The sequence below is a fragment of the Glycine max genome, chromosome 8 (assembly GCF_000004515.6).
Source record: "Glycine max cultivar Williams 82 chromosome 8, Glycine_max_v4.0, whole genome shotgun sequence".
NCBI classification, from domain to species: Eukaryota; Viridiplantae; Streptophyta; class Magnoliopsida; order Fabales; family Fabaceae; genus Glycine; species Glycine max.
Genome location: NC_038244.2, coordinates 22,840,921 through 22,863,222, shown reverse-complemented (window position 1 = coordinate 22,863,222; position 22,302 = coordinate 22,840,921). Strand labels below are relative to the sequence as shown.

Genomic DNA, 22,302 nt, shown 5'->3' with positions numbered 1-22,302 from the left:
TCTTTGGCCTAGACATCACTTTAGAAAAATGGATGAAAAACTTGGAGTAAGAGGAAACAAGAAACCCTTTGGTCAAGGGATAGTTCTTGGTCGACAACTGCCAAGATCAATTATTATTATAATGCATCATAAATATATATTTTAAATATTTAAATTATGTCAGCATTAAAATTAATAATAAGTATTCTTAATAAATCCATAACAAATAAATATTTAGAATATAAAATTTATATTTTAATAAAAAAATGCTAGGCAAAGATTTGTCGACAAAATGTGAGTAAAAAATACATACTCTAAATTTGAGATACTATTATCGCTTTTTTATCCTCTTTTCTGTCTCTATTTATCTTCTCTTTCCACTTCAATCCATCCAAAGATATGATAGTAATTCACCGGAGTGTGTTTTGTAAGAACCCCATTCTTTGGCCTAGATATAACTTTAGAAAAAAATGAATGAAAAGCTTGGAGTAAGACAAAATGATAAACACTTTGACCAATGGAGAGTTCCTGGTCGACAACTGTGAAGATCAATTATTATTATTACAATGCATTATAAATATATATTTTAAATATTTAAATTGTGTGGTCATTAAAATTAATAACAAGTATTCATAATAAATCCATAACAAATAAATATTTAGAATATACAATTTATATTTTAATAAAAAAGGCTAGGCAAAGATTTATTGACAAAATGTGAGTAAAAAATACATACTCCAAATTTGAGAGACTATTATCGCTTTTTTATCTTCTTTTTTGTCTCTATTTATCTTCTCTTTCCACTTCAATTCATCCCAAGATATGATACTAATTTGTGAGAGTATGTTTTGTAAGAACCATTTTCTTTGGCCTAGACATAACTTTAGAAAAAATGGACCAAAAGCTTGGAGTAAGAGGAAATGAGAAACCCTTTGGTCAAGGGATAGTTCTTGGTCGACAATTGTCCAAATCAATTATTATTATTATAATGCATCATAAATATATATTTTAAATATTTAAATTATGTCATCATTAAAATTAATAATAAGTATTCTTAATAAATCCATAACAAATAAATATTTAGAATATGCAATTTATATTTTAGATTTATAATTTAGATATATTGTAATTGTGATATAATGTCATTTTAAAATTGAAACGAATGCAAAATTAAGAAACTTAGAGGGCATTTGTTTCAGGCTAGATTTTTAAGTCCCAGAAACACAATAGGAAAGAAAAGTTTTGTTTGTGAAATTTTGGAATTTTACCAAAAGGATGCAAATATTTTTTGATTTTTTCATTTGGGGGTAGATTTTAAATTATTACATCTAAATTTTTTTATTTTAACATTTTTTATTTACTTTTATTTTCATTTTTTTTGTTTTTAATTTTTTAAAAAAATTAGTAAATTATTTTATTTATTAATTATTAAATATATATATATATATATATATATATATATATTTAATTTTACTTGTTATTAGTTTTATTTAATATGTTGTATATAGTTTTTATATGGTTTTAAAAAATATATGTTGTATAATTTTTAAATATTGTTTTATTTAAAATATTTTATATAATTTATCAATAATTTTTTATTTAATATATTTTGTATATTTAAAATTTAGATGTTTTTTAATAATCTTATTGAATTTAATTTGTTTGGTAACTGAAATATATTAAATATACAAAAATTATATAAAATATTTTAAATAAAATAATATTATAAAAATATATAACATATTAAATAAAACTATATACAACATATTAAATATATAATTAAAAAATTATTTAATAATTACAATAAATAGTTAAAATTGAAGTTACGAGTGACAAACACTCCCAAGTATATATATATGCCCGAAAGATATTGTTACTTGATTAGCTCATTTGAGAATCGAAATATTTACATGAGATCACTAATGTTATAATAACTTCTTGAGAGACTTATACTAACAACCTATTAAAGAAACATCATTCCTGTGCTTGGTCACTCAATTAAACATGCTAAGTTCATCCTAAACATACCGTTAAAATCAACTTCTTGACTCATCTTTTAAGAGGACGTCCTCTCTTTTTTCTCCCTCTATATGTATATTCCAAAAACAAAGAGAGAGAGGAACCACTTACCCCAACTTAATTGTCAGCATAGCATAATGAAACCCCGCCAAAAAATATATTAAAACATGGTGCAATTCAGTAGGTATATATCAAAATCCAGTTGACTTGAAATTTAAGAGATCGATAAGCACCAAAATACTCATCTTCAATTATTATGTATTTTCTTAACTCATGAAAGCCAGTTGTTTCCAAAGGAAAGTTAAGCATCAACTACAATATATGCAGTACAAAGGAGCAAAAACTATGGAAGATTAAAATGTCATTCTCGTAGATGACTTAGCCTCTGTTTCTTGTTTCATAAGTAGATTGTCGTTGTAGCCAATTGGAAGTGACTGCATGCATGAACCTATTGTATTAAATGCTTCTACGTTGATACTGTTAATTTAGTCACAAATTTATATCATTTTTGTTTTTCATTTCTTATGGTAAAAAAACAAAAACGTTTCAAATTTTCCAATTTTGTCAAATAAAAAAATTGAATGTTCTATTTTGATACAGTTCAATAGTGTCTGGATTAAAAAAAAATTGAATTTTCCTATTAGATAAATAAAGTTTGACGCTTAAAGTGATTGACAAGGATTCATCTACCCTTATTGGACTACCAATACCTATCACTAGCCACTTACATACACATGCATGATTTCCCAGTTAACATTTTAAAAAATTGTAAAATATAATTTGGGTTAAAAGACTAATTTTAATGCTAAGAGCTAGGATGATATGACATCCTACACTTTACAGAAACAACACGGTTTCAAAACCAATTTAGGGGATCTCCATGACCTACTCTTCAAGTTTTACATGGTGTTGGGCATCGATTATGAACATGATCAAACATACATGGATTGTGACATGCTCGAGAGTGATGACAGAGGGTGAGTTAAGTGGTGCTTCTTTATTTAGTTTGATGTTATTTATGACCAAAAAACCTCCTTATACTGCTATTGTTGTCTTCGTGTATGTTACTACTCAACGTTGCTACATGACTACAAGGAATGGAGACAATGAGGCTGAAAAATCAGTTGGGATTAAGGGTGAAGCTAGGAAAGAACATTTTTTAGAGGTACAGAATGTTCCATTGAATGTAGCCAGATGTGTATTTGGAATTTTGTCACCATTTCTGATTATTAATGTTTATTGCTTTCAAATTCCCTTTTCTACTACATTGCCAGGTACCATTGCCAACCAATATGGGTTCACTCAGGGTGGAAAAGGATAAAGTGGTGGTTGGGGATATCTCTGGTGGGGCAACCCTGGATGATATGGTGGCTGCAATAAAGGTTACAACTTATACTTCAATTCAGTTTGTCCCTCAGTTTAAAACATGTTTTAACTTTTAATGTGAACTGATAAACGACTCTTACATTATGACAATTTATACATGTTTGACATTCGGCTTAAGCATTTGGGGCAAAAAATGGAAAACATGGATAATCATAACAAAAGGAGACTTGATGCCATGGAAAAGACTAACACAATAATGCTGAAGGCCATGTGCAACTTGGTTAAACAAGATTACAATCAGTCAGCCAAAGATGTTGTCAAGGATGTGGCAATGAGTGGGACTCACAATACCTCCACCTATGATGAAACATTACGTTGTAGAAATCCTAATAAGGCGATATCCAAGGCGACTGTAAGGTGTAGAAGAAAGAAAGCATATGGGAAATGTAAAGCATATTTCAAAAATATAGAAACCATCTTCATCCCAGGGGACGATGATGATGACTTTCCAATGCCGAAACATAATGTTGTGAAGGCAAAATTCCAGGGTCAGGAAAGCAATAATAGATACTCCTCTCCCAAAACAATGAACCTGTCAGGGCCCAATGAGGTGACGACCACATATGACTTCTCCCCATAACAGCCATTATGAGCAACTATATTAGAGGAGTGGAAGCAAAGGTGAAACATTTATTTAATAAAAATGTATTGCCACTAAACGCTTACATAGAAAATATTGCATATAAAAATTTTTGTCACATGCATGTACTCCAGCCCGAAAGCAATAAAGAAACCTCAATGGCGCCTAGAAAGTTGTCGTTCCCCCATCATAACTCTGTTAGTCAGACCTCGAAGAAGCCAAAAATTGAGAAGCAACCACATATTTTGAATGTGCCAAAATTCCAATACACCAAAGGCACTTCCTTGGGCAACATGAGCAAGGCAAGCCGAATCTTTCAAAGGCCTCAGACTAATTCTAGTAGGGGATACATACATACAATTCCTAAGGTCTTGCAAATAATAACATTTGTAATTGTTCAACTATACTTGCAAATAATAACATGCTTTACATGTACAAGATATGCCCTATAGCTTCAAACCAATTATTGACATGAATCTTACTTTTGAGGAGACACAAGTTTATGCATATGTCTTCAATCCAAATGTGGACCCGAGGTATGTTGGCTCACCTTTTACTCATACAAATTACATAAGTTATGGTTCAAGTCATTTATATTCATGGTTATTATTTTACCGGATTTTGACTACTATAATTGTTTGATTTTTGCGAATGCTTATATTAGTGGGAACGAAATTTTGTATGGGGTAGGAAACAACTTGGGGACACGACAAAACTTTCAGTCGTTGTGTCCTAATAAGCCAATAAGGGAGGAGCTGTATGGTTCTTTCATCCCTAAGTATCCTATTGTAACATGGTAAAAATAATTCACAAACTTGGAAGTTGGAAAATTTGATAATTAATTGGTTGCAAATAATACTATTCATGACTTTGAAGGTTGCTTATAGCAAACTCTACCACACAAGGAGTGTTTGGTGTATGCCCCCAGCTTATGCGGTATAGGATACATTATATGGTTATTCAATACAACACAAATATTAATTAACTTATATAATTTATGTAATTAATTCCGAAGAGTGGCATTTCATTTTGATTTCAGTTGGACGTAATTGATGGAACCCTAGTGGAAACTCTCATTAAGCATTATGGGAAGGATTGGATGCCTTCGTTTTCAAACTTAAAGCTGGTAAATAATTTTTATAAATTAAATGCAACTCATCATTGACTAATAAAAAATGAAAACAAATGGGTACAAAATGTTACAATACAACTAAAACCATGTCTTGCTGATGAGGCACACGACAAAAATGAACTATTATTACAGGTTAAATATTAATTTAATGATAATTATTTTTTCTTTATATATATACCCATCCTTCAAAATAAGGATCATTGGTATCTGATGATCATACACATGCATGACAAAAAAATGTATCATCTGGATTGTGACCTGACAAGTCAAATCACATATGATCATAAAGACACTATTAGAATCATGGTTTGTTTATATATCAAATTTATAAATTATCAAATTAATCACATTATCATATGTACATTGACTAACAATAACAACATTGATATATATAAACAGGGTCATGTCATGCTCAATGTTCTCCAAATTGTGTTTGAAACACAAGATTTGCTTTTTGGATTTGATGGAATGGATAGTTGGGATATTGTGGAAGCCAGAGGAATCCCTAATCATGGATCCATGTTACTTTTAAAAACATAACCCATTGAGTATAAATTTATGTTATATTTCACAAATAATGAAATACATAAAATATGTTTTTTGTTTTAAAAAATGTAATTAATACAATTGCAGTGAGAAATCAACATTATGGGTCCTAAAGTGGATGCAAATAGAGGAGTCATTTGTGAGTCTCTTGTATGGAGTGGTAGGAATGTTGCAACTATGGTTAAAATTTGTTAACTTTTATTTTATTTTAAAGCAACCACATTTTTCTTTCATGTACTCCATAATGTACATAATAAATGTCCTAATTTATGACATGAAATTGCAGCTTGATGAAAAGGCAGTGAGAATGAAGGTGACAATGACCCTGCTGCTAAGGACACAACCATTACAAGAGAGACTTGATTAGAAATGCAGAACGCACTTGACATGACTGTATTCATGGCAAACATTGACGACCGCTATATTTTTTGGAGCATTTTTTGTTTGGTGAAGGGGATGTGCAATCATTTAATATATCTTTAATATTGCATATAAAAGGCAATATTAAAAAATATATTATTAATATCGATTTCGATATTCCCACGATTTCAATATAAAGTCTAGTAGGTGCCATGAAAGATACTTTTTTTTTGTATTTTGGACTCCCCGTGCAATGCCAAATACTTACATATATGTTGCATTCAAGCTAAATGTCCTTAATTCGTACTTTATATAATTTGCAAGGATTTACAATTATCCTAGCGGTTCATTACATACTTATGAATTACAATACATGAGGTGATCTAAAATATAATATTTTGTTGCATATAATACGTAGTGAACAAATAAAAAGAGAGGGGGTTGGAGAATATGATTAAACAAATGGAATTTCTTCAACTAAGTTGTAAAAAAGAAAAATAAAATGAAGTTTTTTGAAACATCCCCTCTTGCTACTATAACCTCCCCAACCACGATTTTTTTAATATATTTTTTTAAATATTCAACCTCAAAATAATAAATTGTATTGATAGTGGATATAAAAAAACATAGTAAGTAGTAGTAAATAAAATAGGACATCTATTAAAAATTGGGTGGGTTTTATCATTTCTAGGGTTTTTTTAAGAAACGGCCAGGCAATTGGTGCATTGGTTTCATTATCACAAAGCTGCTCCAAAATTGGCTTGGTTCCAACATGTAAATCTAAATTCAATCACCATTTGACAGGGCTCCTGGGGTTGGAATCTCTTTCTTGGGCAGGACATCATGCCATATTTAATTCTTGCCAGTAAAACTAGACACCAATTTTAGTATTGGCACTGAAAATGTTAAAAACTGCATTATATTTACATACCATTTAACTATAAAATTAACCATATCACATAACATCAACAAATCAGCATAATGGCTCATCCAAATGGGCTTATTTTTCATTTTAACAGTTATATGCAACTGCCCTAATACAATTAATTAATCCCATGCTGGTACAAACATGGATCAAATAAAATTGCATATGGTAAAAACATTGCTTCAATTTACTTTGCGGATTAGGGATGTGCCTTCTATGTCTCGCGATGACAACATCTTTGTCATTAACCAATTCAGGTCTAACCCAATAAAAAAATTGCACCCACATTCTTCACCTTTTTTTTAACCTACAAATAAACATGACACGTTTTGTTCAAATACCATTTTTGATACAAAAAGAATTTCTGTTATAAGATTTGGAAAGTACAACCATGACGAAAATATGTTGTGCTGTCTATTTTTTTTCTATATAAAAGGCAAGAAATAACAACAACCAATTAAAGGATCAACAATGCAATAGGGCTCTTGTGCATAAAACAGGTTACAACAGTTATCTTACTAAGCTTATTAAGATATTCAATAAATTATTAACAGGGTACTTTTTGTCAGTCTAATTGAGATGATGGCAAATATTCCAAGGAAGACAATGCTTTAGAATTTCCCATAGGAGTACTCTTGCACCAAAGAGGAAACTGCCCCCTTTCAACTATCTAGCCTTTTTTATAATCTTCTATGCAATAGTATCTCTAATAGAAACAACTTGTTGCAAAAAAATCTTCATATTTCAAGGCCCTCTCTAAGGAATAGTCTTCAATTTGGAATGTTAATTGTGGTTTTGTGCAAATGGCCTTTCTTCCACCTTTTTCCTGCTTGCCTCCTTTGCCATTGGTCTTCTCTGGCAACCTTCTCATTGCCAGTGATAGTTTCAGCCAACTTTCTACCAATCTTTCCAACCTCACTAACAACCATTTTAACCAACTTTCTAACTTATTTTCAGCAATCTTTCCAGTATCTTTCTAGTGATCTTTTCCAGCTGTCTGTGTGTGTGTGTGTGTGTGTGTGTGTGTGTGTGTGTGTTTAATATCTTATTTCTGTCTTAATTTTTGGATGCAGATGTTGATAAAGGAATAACTCTTTAGAGAGGAAACCTAAGAGATTACTGAAAGAGAGGATAAGGCACAACATTGACACTACTATGTTCCATTAACAAAAGAAGAATGACATAATTAATCAGTTGTATGCATTCTTTAAGGGTAGAGATGACATAACTCCGAGCAATCGAATTAGATTGAAACTGTGAAAGGTGCCAACCTTGTGATGTAATGGAGAAAGGGTAGCATCTTATTGATCATAATCAGTCCTGCCATGTTCAGAAATAAATCTTAAGACATGGTGGTTCAAGTACACAAGATAATGAAGTTACATTGACATTCATTGTACTAGGAACCTGGGAAACACTGACACAATATGTAAACATGCTAATATATAGATGAATATGTATATTGTTGATAAACACATTAAACATTTGCAACCACAATAAGTTGAAAAAGTGGTTTAGCTTCCTACAGATCCATTTGCTATACATAGTCACTTTTTTTTTTTTGGGGGGGGGGGGGGGGGGGGGGAAGGAGTTGTAGGGGGGTGTGGTAAAACTTAACTGTAGAGGTCAATCACTCTCTTGTGCACACAAAGTTCAAATCTGTCCTATGTGTTGGTACCTGAAAAACAAGCAGTTTCATGAACACAAAGGCTTAATATCATTCATTGAACAAAATACTTCAAAAATAAAATCAACAAGCTAAGTAACACAACTATTGGTGTTCCGAAGAAAACGTATGAACAACACACAAATACACAATTAAGACACTTGGGTAAGACAAGAAAGCACAATATTTTTCAAGCTTTTAGCCACAATAGTAGTCTTACGATGTTTCAGGCTGCAAGAATGGTCATGCTCATAAGTAACATAAAATCAATCACATGATAACAAATGACAGAGGAGCCATCCAACAAACCACATGCATAGGACAATTATTTACATCACAATTTGTTGAAGAACATTTGGACTTAAGTACCAAATATCATTCAATAAACATTAATTAAGAAAATTATTCATAAAACTTAAACAATTTGCCCCGCATTGCCACTAAAAGAATGAAAATTGAAACAAAAACACTTTTTTATCCCTCAATTAGAACTTTTTCAAAATGATAGATCACCCAAGTTCGGGTCCATAGACAATTGCCTTGTGAAGACTCGCTTTCACTATGACTCCTGTGGTTTCCCTTAACGAAGCCACTGCCTATGAGTTGCAGTCTTATTCTTTAACTCTTCAATAGACACACAGTTAGAGTCCCGAGTCTCCAAAGAAATAGATTACCAATGAAACCTCCCAATCATCCCTTATTCATATTTATAAACATGATATAACTAACTTAATCTTCCTTTTTCCTTCAAAAGTCTCCATCCAAATTTTCCATTTAGCACATTCCAGACCTTGCAAACTAAGAGATATATTGCAAAACTACTCCTTATACAAAGGGCATGCATGTTCAAAACTACAACAGATAACATAGCAACATAGAAGAACATTGAGGCAAACCCTATTGCAAAACGAACATCAATCAAAAGAGGAATATAAGAAGCAAAGAATAAAAGGGATAAGTGAACCAAACTACAAATATAATAATAAAAAGTGAGGAAAGAGAGAAAATACCTTCACCACAAAGGGACTTCCTGGAAGTGATATGAAGAGCCTTAGTGGGCATCCTGACAGGTTCCCTTAACACTGAGCCGCTTGTCCTTTGCACCATGAACCAAGTCCGCACAAACTAAAAGTAACATAAAAACCGAAACATAAGCCTAAGGAGAGTGACAACCTTAAAAATGAAAACTACAATCAATTAGGGCCTACCCTTCTTGAGGTTTTTGACGTGCAAGGAGGAAAGGGTGAACCTTACTTGTGGATCTGCTCCCGAGGCTCCTCCAAGCTGAGCTTTGTGGGCTTCATTGCAGCATATGTCGCCATTATTCACGTTGATGCACAAAAAGGAAAGAAGAAGTCGTTGTTGCATCTGGAAATAAGAGAGAGCTTTGACGTACAATGGAATAGAAAACCTAGATAGAAGACCCTTCTTTTGTGTGCGACCTCTGCTAGGGCAACGTTACACCAAAGGGGGAGAGGGGAACCCTATTCCTAAGGGAAGATCTCTGTCCTATTACATATTAAATCGATTGCCATCAATAAATCTGGTTCATTTAATTTTTTTATTGTTAAATCAAACGAACCTAAATGATTATCAACTTTTTTAAACTTACGTTGGGTGGAAAATGAGTTTCACATTCGCACCTAGTCTTCGTTCTAATGTATAATCTAAACTTATTAATAATGAAAATTATTTCACTTAATATGTACATGTTTCATTAAATAATCTTATCTTTAAATTATTTCTTAAATTTTAATTTTTTTTCTAACTTATAATAATTTTTCACTACTTTTATATTATTAATTTTTTTATTTTGTTTTTTTATTAAGTGCATTTAACTCTAATTTTTTTATTTAAACAATTTAAAATGACATGGAATGTCTCTCTTGCCTGGTCAACGGAAAGTGCAGAAATTGATATTCAACTTTATATTTATTTATTAATTTATTGCCACTGCACTCCAACTCATCCAATAATTTCTCGTTTGGCTGTTTTAATTAGTATTTTATTTTATTTAAAGAAATTTAATAATTATTTTTTAATGTGTATTCCATATTAACGATTTTTTTTACCAAGTAGAGCAATTTAATTAAATCCTCATAGTTTTCTAAATTTTTGTTATCAAATACTTAAAAATTAATACTATTAAAATAGTGTTAAAAGCTAACATAAATATATAACAATTTTTTGTTACAATTTCTCGTATTTTTTTCTCCTCAATCTCTCTCTCAACAATGCTTCCTGATTAAAAAGACAATTTGAAAAGAATAAAATTTAAATAAATTCCTTTTATCCTTACTTTTAAGTTTATTCGTAAAAGAATAGCATGCGAATGCATTTTCAGTACAAATATATGTAGTATAAATTTAAATAAGTATTCATGTATTATAATTTGAAAAAAAAACTTTGATAAGAATATAATTTTTTTTTATCCAAGTCCTATTCATAAATAAAAAAAGTGCTAGTAGCAAAATAAATAAATAAATAAGTGTGAATAGCTTGAAGTTGTAACGAATAATACATGAAAAGACGGATTATACATTTGACTCTGTAAAAAAATTATATAATTATTTAATTATAATTTTTTTTATGTATGATAAAGTTTGTTATCTTTTTTATTATCTGAAAGTAATTTAAATGACGCACTCGTTTTTTTCAACGAGAGAAAAAAAATAGAAAATAAGTAAGAAAAAAAGAAAAAAAAAGGAAAACAAATAGAAAATGAGAAAATATTTGATGATTTTTTGTTGGTACTTTTTTTATAATATTTTTTTAATCTACTCCTTACACTTCAAAATTATTCTTATTTAAGATTATGTACATAAATTAATAGATTTTTCACTGGTGTAAAAATATTAATACCTCTATTATTATTTTTTAAAAGTTATGACATGCAAATTACTAAAGTTGCAATGAAAGTTATCATTATTTTCATTAAAATCTTGATCTGTTTTTTTTTTTCTTTCTATTAAACCCATTTTCTATTTCTAAAACTTATTTGTTATTAATTATTATTATTTATTCAAAATAAGACAAGATAGTAGTTTACGTTACAAAAAATGGTAGTATGTATCTTGACATATCTTGGGTGAGAAGATTGGAGAAGAGAGCAGCAAAACGGTGCGGATTGAGAAAGGGAAGAAAAGCTTTGAATTTAATTTCAGTTGAGTTTGCTTAACGCTTTCACTTTCAGCGAGCGAGATCTTTGTCTCTTCTCTTGCTTCCTTCTTCAATTCATCTCCGAACCGCGTTTCTCTTTTTGACTCTTCCCCTCTCTCTTTCTCTCTACTCAGGTTTTATTTTCCTTCTCCTCATTTCAATCATAGATCGCTTTATTTCTCTGGCGCGCCTTTGTTTGCTTTAAAGCTTACAAATTTTGACTCTGTTACACTTCTTTGCTATTGGGTTGTTCCCTGATTTGCTTAACGTTCTGGTTTTAGTTTTAGTTTTAGTTTTTTTTTTTTTTTCAAACGGGTATTAACAATCCCCATTTTCTCTACCTTCTTTATGTTTGTATGTATTAGTGAAGTAATTAGAACTTTCGTGTTGTTCTTTCTTAAACCCCCGTGGAGCATTGGGTAAATAATATGAAAATGAAATTAGTACATTGTCATCTTTACTTCTGAACTGAAATGGATCATTTCTTGGTATTACTTTACCTGATTATGTTTTAGTTGGATGATTTCTTCATGTGATGAGAGTTTTATTTCATCTGTGTTTTTGTTGATTTCTGCCTATTTAAGTTGTTTCTAATTACACCATAGTGAATCAAGTGGTTATATCTCATACTCTTTAGGCGGCTCTGGTTATATGTAGTAGTGGGGTTTAACTTCAATCCCCACATTCCCATTTTTCCCTTTCCCCTTAGGTCCAATCATGATTTTAAATTGCGGTTGCAATCACGGTTTCATCGCATTGTGGGAAATTTCGGACAAATGTGGCCGAAGCCACCACAATTGTGGTTGCAAAGTCTAAAAACCTTGATGTCGTGGCCGAAATTGTGGTTGTAGTTTTTAATATCTCACTAGAACCTAGAAAATGTTATTTCTGAATTCTGATTGGTTATAAATGTCTTCTATTGTGGCAGTAAGAATGTATACTAATATTGGTATGCCACCGGGGGTACCTCAGCATCATCCTCAACCTCCAATGAGCTCGCAACCTAATCTGTTCGGGAATGCATTTAATTCTTCTGGTTCAGGACTCATTCGAGGTGGATTGGGTGCGTATGGAGAAAAAATATTAGGATCAAGCTCTGAGTACGTCCAAAGCAATGTATGTATCATTCTATGATTTTTTTTATTGGCTCATTTAATTTAACATGCAAATTATTGGCTGATAATATTAGATCTTTTTCTGTTTCTCTTTTTTTTTGTATGATTAATTTTTTTTTTCATTGTCTTACTCATGGTGTTTGAGTTGTGTGTGGAAAACTGCTTATTACGAAAAAGCTGAGAACCTCTTCAATCCCGTGTTTCTAAGCTGTTTGATATATCATTTGATCAGTGCTTATTTATTGATTATCAGAAACTATTTTACCATACAACTTAGCATTTTAATATTTGGTGTTCTCATTTAATCTTTTTCTTAGGAAATTTGAAATGTTCTGTAATTCACTTTTGAATCTATTTCACATATGGCATATACGTTCGCTTCAATAATGCTTACATGTCAATAAGGTAAGGTTCCACTGATTATGGAGGGGAAAACCCACACAGCTGGAATATGATTTTAAATTGCCTTCATTATCTTGTTTAACTTAATTATTGATATTATCTCTAGGTGTGAATTTAACTTTTCCTTTTTTGTTAAATAACTTTATCTTTTCAACTACAGATAAGCCGGTATTTCTCTGATCCCCAATACTACTTTCAAGTGAATGACCACTATGTTAAGAACAAGTTAAAGGTCGTGCTGTTCCCATTCTTGCACCGGGTAAGCAGCAATAATGTCACCCTTTTTCACATTTATCTAGTTGGATTTTTTCATTTCATTATCTTATTGTATCTTCTTGCTTGCCCTTATCTTTTTATTCTCGTGTTCAGGGTCATTGGACTAGGATTACTGAACCAGTGGGAGGTAGGCTCTCTTATAAACCTCCAATTTATGACATAAATGCTCCTGACTTGTACATTCCATTAATGGCATTTGGTACCTATGTTGTTCTTGCTGGCATCTCATTGGGTCTTCGTGGAAAGTAAGTATAATATTTCCTTAATCTTAATTCTATAGTGTAGTACAAAGGTTATTATAGTTATTTTCCTCAAATTTAAAAGTTTGTATAAAAGTATTCCCCTTTTTGTACAGTTGTTTTATTACTTTTTCTTTTGTGCATCAGTAAGTTGCATTGCATATCAGGGAACTTTTCAGCTTACCTTATATATTTTTTTTACTTATATTGGATGCATCCTAGATTTGCATACTTTCTCATCATGATTGGTACTTAGCATAAGTTTTTAGCTGAATAAATTTCCGTTTCATTCTGAAACATGTTATTGAGAGTGGCTTTTGCAAAAGTGACCTAAGGATCATGAAAATGCTCTTTGTAGTAACTAAGTTGCAAACTATTGCTACTGTCCTTGATCAGGAGAAATTGCAAAGGAATAGATAAATCTGTTTTCCTCTTTCTAATTTGTCAGCTTGATAAGAACCTTGGGAGAAACACATCACAAAAGTTAGTTGCTGTAGTTGGAAAGCCCAAGGCCTTAAAATCCTCACACTAGAATCCCATACTTTCAATGTGGAACTCAAGTCCCATGCCTTGCAATTAGATCCTAATATCCCAGCATGCTCTACATCCCTGACGCCCATGCGGGTTGGCTGTGCACTAGTCCTAGGTGAACACTGCAATGATAATGTCACCAACCATGCCATTTATTTGCAATTGAGAGACTTGGTGAGAAGCTTTGATACCAATTGATAAGAACCTTGTCACAAAAGCTAGTTGTTGTAGCTGGAGAGCCCAAGGCTATATAAACCCCACTTTGAAATCCCCTACTTTCAATGTGAGACTATCCCATACGCAATTGGAACCTGACACAGTGCTTTCCTATGAAGTTTATTTACTCTGTGACGAAGAGTTGGTAATTCATTTTGTATAAAAAATTTGTGCTTCTCTGTGTGGTGGACTGGTGGTGGCAAGGCAAATACAAACGGTTATTTACCTTGTGCTATAAAAAACACGTACGGTATATTACTAGTAACAGAGTTGAACAATGGAACCTCCCTTTTGTATGGGCGTTTATAATGGGTCTTTTTTTTTTTTTAAATTCAATTATTCAAGTCCAAAGTTTATCTTTTTTCTTGTGTTTACAACTAAAATATATGAAACTTAATTGGAAGTCAGGCATGCAATGATCTTATACGTTAAGACTTAGGACATTGCTAGCTTCATTTTCATGATTGTTATTTTGATAATTCCATAGCTTAACTTTGGCAAGTTTCACTAAGAATTGAGTTTGATTTATAGTTCTCATTTTTGTTCCATCTCCACAGCTTTCTAGTTTGTCATAGTTTCTTAACATGCTGTGTGTGTTGTGGGCAGGTTTAGTCCTGAAGCTTTGAACTGGTTATTTATCAAGGGATTGGTTGGTTGGTTTATGCAAACAGCACTGCTTAAAGTTACTTTACTTTCATTAGGCAGTGGGGAAGCACCTCTATTGGACATTATAGCGTACGCCGGGTACACTTTTCCTGGCTTGTGTTTGGCTGTTTCTGGAAGAATAATATGGAGTTACTCCTACTACTTTCTGATGCTGTGGACCTGCTTATGTATGGCAGTGTACTTGGTTAAAACAATGAAGAGAGTCCTTTTTGCAGAAGTTAGGAGTTATGATTCAAGCAAACACCACTATCTCTTGCTCCTCATTGCTTTGGCTCAGTTCCCATTGTTCACATGGCTTGGAAACATTACTGTCAATTGGCTAATATAGAGTGATAGCATTTACACTGTACTTGGAAGCACTTGGTGATTTTTTTTGGTTAACTTTGGAGAACAGTAATACATGGGCTTCTGTTTTTTTTAGTACTTTATTTTCTGCATGGACGATTACCCTGACTCACCATTAAGTTGGGTTTTTTTATGGGTCACTTTTGATAATGGTTCTCGACGGATTCTAGCCAGCAAAACCATCTCAGGTCTTGCACAGTGCAAAAAGATTTTTATGCCGTTGGATATAATAGCAAATTTGGTTAATGACAGAGATTGTTCGGATGTAACTTACTAACAAAGTACTGAATAAATAAGTGATAGCGCACGCGGTTCGATCTTACTGGAAGAAGTTTTCAGTTTTTTTTTAAGGCTTTTTGCTTTTATTTATTGATTTTGGTTAAAAAAACAAGCACACTACTATACTATCTTGGATTCGAACCCAGTTACCAATAAAATTTGGACGTGAATATAACCACTCCATTATCAAATTTACTATCACTTAATGTTTACAAGAACTATATATATTATTAAATGTGCTTAATTGCACTTAAATATAATTTATAATCTTTTGGTAATTTTTTAAAACTATTTAGAGATTTCCAGTAAATTAATTTTGATCAACCTAATGAATTCTTAAAATTTTTAAAATCAAAAGTTTTTTATATGTACATCTTTTCAATATAATATATATTATAAAAAATTCTTATATTTAATTAATCTCTAATTAGAATGTGTTTGAGGATATCATTTATTATTCTTAAGAGTGTTCACATGTACAAATCACTCACAAACTTAATTTGATCAAAACCAACTCAAACAATATGTGTTAGGATCTTTTAGTATTTTGGTACGAGTCACGTGTTTTAATTCTTATTCCGATGTTGACTTGTTGATTTTTTCTTTTCTTGAAGGACCCATTTATTATTATTTTTATTTTTATTCTTATTATTATTATTATTTTAAAACTAATAAGATACTTGTACATTCGTATGGGGTCATTCTTATTTTTGCCTATGTTCAAAACACACATGTTCATAAAATTAAATAGTATTTTCTAGAAGACATATATAGAGTCAACAAAAATATTGTATAAATACTAATCAATAAAAATTTTGTATATAAAATTATTAAACATAGAGTCAAAATATTATTTTATAATAAATATATTTAGTAATTAGATTTAAATTAAGTTTTAGCATAAAAATTTTAATCACATAATATAAATATCATTCTACAAAATATTTATTTATGAAATTATTTAAAGTTATTTTATACGATTTATAAATAAAAAATACTTTTATAGGATTTCAAATTAAGACAAAATATGCCTACAAACATTACATGTAACAGACTACCAAAGTCTTATTCCTGCCATCCATCTATACTTATATAGGAATTAACATATTACAAACATTAAAATGATTCAAATCATCAAACTACTAAAATGATTTTGTAATTTCATTAAAATAATTATATTATTGTATCATATTAATAGTAATATTTTTATTAAAAAATATTGTTGCTAAGTAAGTCTTATGGTTTGACCTATTTAACTAAAAAAAAGCTTTTTAAAAAGCATAAGCTTGACATTTTTGCTAAACGAGCCGAGTGGAATCAAGTCTTAAACTAGTTGTGTCATAGGCCTTCAACGGACGACTTAACTTACATCCATCCCTATCGATAATGGTCTTGAGTAGGGTTTATCTAGTGAATGATATTTGTGATTTTTAGCATAACCAAAACTATTTTAATCTATGAAATTATTGAGTCTTTGATATGCACTTCTATGAAATACTTGAAGAAAAAAATTGTTGCACTCGAGTATAATATTGTGGGTTGGGTTCGTGTAATTTTTTAAAACCCAAATCAAACCAACTTGTTCATATACCAGATAAAGTACTCGCATCAGGGCGAGAAAACACTTAGTGCCTCCAAACTGAGTACCCTCTCGGTCACGTACTCACATATTTCGTATGACACGTCTCAGTCTTCAACACAGGACAATTTTAGCACCTACGCCTAGTATATCGTTCAATTAATATGTAACATCATATGCAACATGAGCTTTCATCTCATCCTCAAAATCTTTTTTAACCTTACACAAGATACTTAAAGAAATTTATAGAGATGTAATAATAATATTTGTTTTTTAATTTTAAAAAAATATAATAATATTAATAAGCAGGTCAATGGGTTTTAAAATTAAAATGCCACCGAACCTGTACATGAACAGTTTGAATGGGTTGGGTTGAGTTTTGTCCAAATACTAAGGTAGTGTTTGGTTTAATCCCACTTAGGTGCATTTGAGATGAAAGTTTCAAAAATGGGTGGCGATATCATACTTATACATTTTACTTTAATTCAAATGTTTCACTTCTTTTCATCTCAATTTACTTTTACACTCGTTTCATTCCTTTAAACTAAACAAACCCTAAAAACTCTATCCAAAATGTTTGGACTAATTTAGGTCAAATCGAGTTCGTAAATGACTCATACTCTAAACACCCCTAAGAATAACAAATAATGTCCTCAAATACATATTAATTAGCAATTAATTAAATTATAATAATTTATTTTAATAATATAAATTAAATTAAAACAATATATATATATATATATATATATATTAAAAATGATTTAAAAAATTTATTAAGTTGATTAAAATTAATTTACTCAAATTTTCTAATTATTTGAAAAATAGATTACCAAAATAATATAATCATATTTTTGTGCAATTAGGCACATTTAATAATACATGTACTTGGAGAAATGCTAGAGTGTGGCTAGCATTTTTCTACATATTTTGTTTTAATAAAAGCATTTCTCTATATAGTTATTAATTTATTATAAACATTAAGTGATCATAATGTGGTGCTATTGGTAGTTGTGTTCGAATCTAAGATGGTGTAGTTCAACTTGTTTTTCTTTTAACCAAAATAAATAAAAATGAAAAACCCTTTAAAAAAAACCAAAAACTTCTTCCAATAGGAATGTAGTAGGATCGAACCCGTATGCGCTATCACTTAAGAAAAAAAAAAAACTTCTTATTTAGTAGTTTGTTTGTACCTTACACCCGAAAAATCTATACCATTAACCAATTTGCTACTATATTGAATGACCTAAAATTCCTTTTTCACCGTGCAATACCTGAGATAGTCTTGCACGCTAGAATCGGTCAATGATTCTCAGTCTCAAGTTATAGTGTTGTGCTGTTTGGCATGTACCATTTGTATCTACCGTTACACACTAATACATGAGTGCCTTCAATCTGTGTTATACTAGTGTAAAATTTGTGGAATTATAATATTTTCTCTGTATAAATTGTTCTTTTGTTTTGAAAATAAAATTATTTTACCACTCCAATACAATATATAGGGTATATTCTTCTTATTTTTTTTTAAAAATATACAAATATATACACATTTTTATGCACAAAGGTTAGTTTGTTATTGAAGGAATTGGAACCCGCCACTTTTCTTTCTTCCTCTTCTTTTCCATTCAGCTTTAAGTCTCTTATACCCAATCATCAAGTTGTTGACTCATAAGGAACCATAACAAGTCATATGTAATATTATGATAAGTAATTATATTGTTCCCTCAAGGGCTCGCTTTAACAGAACTTAAAATAAAATAGTATTTTACGACGTTAAATCGATGATCGTTGCTTTGAAACGATCTTAAAATAAAATATAGTGACAAATTTGTAAATAAAAGGAAATGAACGACGATAGTTTTTGAAAGAAATCACTTTAAAATGAAATGCTATGATAAATTTGTAAATATAAAAAATGAACCACAATGCAAAAACCGTCGTTGTTGGTGTGTTCATTTTTTTCATTTCAGTCCGTTCATTCACTCACTCACTCGCTAACCCTCGTGTTGCCCTCACTCACTCACCCTCTGCTTATGCTCGTTTAGTGTTGGCGTTGACAAGTTGGTCGACGTTAACAACGGGAGGGTTGAGAATATTGAAGGTTCGGTGGAAGACATTCTCGATCATGCCCCTCCGGTTAACCCAATCGATGGACCCCACAAGAACCTTGTCCCCGACCATCACCCTCCGTTTAATCTTCTTCAGCAGCACCCTCCACCCCGTGGAAGCTTCTAGAAGGTTTGTCATTTTTGGGGACAATGACACGAATGAAGTTGGCCTACGACGCCGCCACCACGCCAATGGCCTGGGATTCCGTCAGAGGAGGGCTTTCGTTGAGGGAGAGGACAAGGGCTAGAGAGGAATACTCTTTTAGTGTTTGTTTCGCCTTCAGGAGCTTGCGGCTCGGGGCAACAACTTGTTTATTAGGGTTTTGTTGTTGTTGGTGTCTGGTGGCAATCATTGGGAGGCAGCAAAAGCGACGAAGGAGGAGAGGGGAAGTGGATGCCACCGTCGCGCGATGCCGGAGCATGGAGAATGATGATGCGAACGACATGGAAAAATTGGAAATGGAGAAAATGAATCACTGTATGGAATTGAAACTAATTTTGTGTTATGGAGTTATACACTTTTGAGGTCACAGTTTGTTGGAGTCCATTTTTTGTTATGGAGTTATACACTTTTGATGTCACAGTCTGTTTGCTATACTATTTTTCAAGTTATTTATTGAGAGCATGACTAAATTTTCTCATTATTCAGGTCATCAATGCCATCATGTATTTCGCATTTTGGATATATATACAAATACTTCACTCAAGCAGTTGCCAACAACCTCTAGCTGCCAAGGATTGTGTTGAGAATTGGTGGAGTTTCTTCCTTTGTTCCTTTCACTGCTTTTCCAATACTTTGACAAAAAGGTTAGTTAGTTTCTAATCTTCTACCGTGTTCAAATTGTGGGCTTCTTAGGGCATTTTAGTTAGTAGGCCTACAAACGTTAGCTTTCATTACTAATTTTGCCAACTGAAAATTATGCATAAGAACGTTAGTATACTACTCTATTAGACTCAAAGTACATTATTTTGTGATTAGATACTTGAGGGGTTATTTTTCTTCTACAAAGAAGATGATAGTGTTACAATTGCTAACAGAGGACCTTTCATGCAAAGCTTTCCTACTGGTAATCCATCATTTCTAGTCTTTTTTCCATCTTTAAAATTTTGTTTTATGATTCTTAATTATTACATTTAATTTCATACAAGTCAATGACATGATTCGAAACGCAAGGTTCATGTTGTGTCTACAATCTGTACAAATTCTTATACAGTTACAATTTGATCTTGCAGTCATTGGCTTTTCATGCGTTTCTTATATTTTTTTTTTTGTGTCATTCTCAAGTGATCACCTTCTAAATTGAGCTGTTTTGAAAATGGCCTATACTAAGTCTACATTTAGTGCTTCATCCAGTTTTCTAGTTTAAGTGATTGTAGTAGTATTAATTGTATATTTATACTTTTGTTAGCACTTCATAACTCTGTTTTCATTTTGGCTCCACTTTCGTTCGACCTTAATTTTGTTAATACAATGTAGGGAACCCCAGTTATCATGGAAGACACACAACAGTAACTGCTCCTCAGACTGTAAATTTTCAACCTAATGTTGTCCCTTCCGTCATAGTAGATGAATTGAAGTCTTTGACAAATTATTTTGGCTCAAAATATTTCATTGGTGAGGGTGCATATGGGAAAGTATATCAAGAAGTAGTAATCAAAAAGTTAGATTCTAGTAATCAGACAAAACAAGAATTTCTTTCTCAGGTTTGGTTCAATTGCTATTGTAAACTTTTAATGATAAGACTGTAAAAGGGAATATGCTTTTATTCAGTACTTCTGATTCCCATCTTGTACAAGTCTCCATCGTATCAAGGCTAAAGCATGAAAATGTTGTTGAGCTTGTTAACTATTATGTGGATGGTTCTTTCCGTGCTCTTGCCTATGAGTATGCTCCTAAAGGATCCCTTCACAATATTCTACATGGTTAGTCATGACTTATATTGCATTATCTATCTCTCTTTTTCTGCATGTTATACAAATATATTCAAACTTTATTATTGCAATTTTAATTAAGATCAATGCTGGCTGATTTTGAGAACAACATCATTTTTGGAAATGAAACTTAACAGTTTTGAAATTATACCATCAATAAGATGTTTTTCATTTTTAATCCACATGTTCACCCACTAATCTTTTAATTTTTACTAATGGGATGAAAACAACATGAAAAGATCTTACACACCCCATTAATTTCTTCATTATATATGCAACTTTATTATAATTGTGGATATCCTATGTCATCCAATTATTTTGTGATTAGATACTTGAGGGGTTAATTATTACTTTATTACAATGAAATAGTTAGACACAAAAAAGTTGAATAGAAGAACATAGTAATTATACACTAACCATGTTTTCATCATCAATATTTTTTCATGACATAGACAATGAATATTCTGTAGATAAAAAATAACATTAAATATTTTCCCTTGAAAGCTTTATTCTTGTTAATTCCCATCTCTTATAATTGATTTATTAGTTTGACATTCTAGATTTGGAAATTATGTGGCATTGTTACTATGTAAAAACATTTATCTTTTAATTTTATTAACAAATTACGAATTGAAATTCTTTTTCATTGTTAAATGTATAGGTTGGTAACCAATATTCCTGCAACTACAAGGGCAAACTTCGGTATGAGCACAATTCTTATTTTCTATATATCTTCCCTGTACACCTTTTATATTTGATTGACAATAAATTATAAAACCTTCTTGTTATGTCTAATCAGAGTATATAAATCTCAAATTTCTATCAAATTATTTAAATCGTTAATTTATTTGTATCAAATTATAAA

At 31.3% G+C, this 22,302-nt stretch overlaps 2 protein-coding genes and 2 pseudogenes across 4 annotated transcripts; 2 read left to right on the top strand and 2 right to left on the bottom strand.

Annotated features, from left to right (window-relative positions):
• Positions 1–8,540: 8,540 nt before the first annotated feature.
• Positions 8,541–10,223, bottom strand: LOC100789940 (40S ribosomal protein S20-like; annotated as a pseudogene).
• A 1,437-nt stretch (positions 10,224–11,660) lies between these two features.
• On the top strand, positions 11,661–15,617 carry LOC100799996 (protein YIF1B). 3 transcript variants are annotated; one of them, XM_003531855.5, is made up of 5 exons: positions 11,661–11,886; positions 12,681–12,868; positions 13,430–13,528; positions 13,639–13,790; positions 15,138–15,617. In XM_003531855.5, the coding sequence occupies exons 2-5, from the start codon at positions 12,686–12,688 to the stop codon at positions 15,523–15,525; spliced, it is 822 nt and encodes a 273-aa protein (XP_003531903.1). In that variant the 5' UTR covers positions 11,661–11,886; positions 12,681–12,685; the 3' UTR covers positions 15,526–15,617. The 3 variants fall into 3 exon arrangements, with proteins under 3 accessions (XP_003531903.1, XP_025985504.1, XP_006585829.1); XM_026129719.2 differs by having other exon boundaries at positions 11,737–11,756; XM_006585766.4 differs by having other exon boundaries at positions 11,881–11,998.
• Positions 15,618–19,428: 3,811 nt separating this feature from the next.
• LOC102666114 (small ribosomal subunit biogenesis GTPase RsgA 1, mitochondrial-like) lies at positions 19,429–19,951 on the bottom strand (annotated as a pseudogene).
• A 59-nt stretch (positions 19,952–20,010) lies between these two features.
• LOC106799558 (pto-interacting protein 1-like) lies at positions 20,011–21,433 on the top strand. Its single transcript, XM_014778453.1, has 4 exons — positions 20,011–20,088; positions 20,485–20,572; positions 20,983–21,228; positions 21,303–21,433. The coding sequence occupies exons 1-4, from the start codon at positions 20,011–20,013 to the stop codon at positions 21,431–21,433; spliced, it is 543 nt and encodes a 180-aa protein (XP_014633939.1).
• Positions 21,434–22,302: the final 869 nt, after the last annotated feature.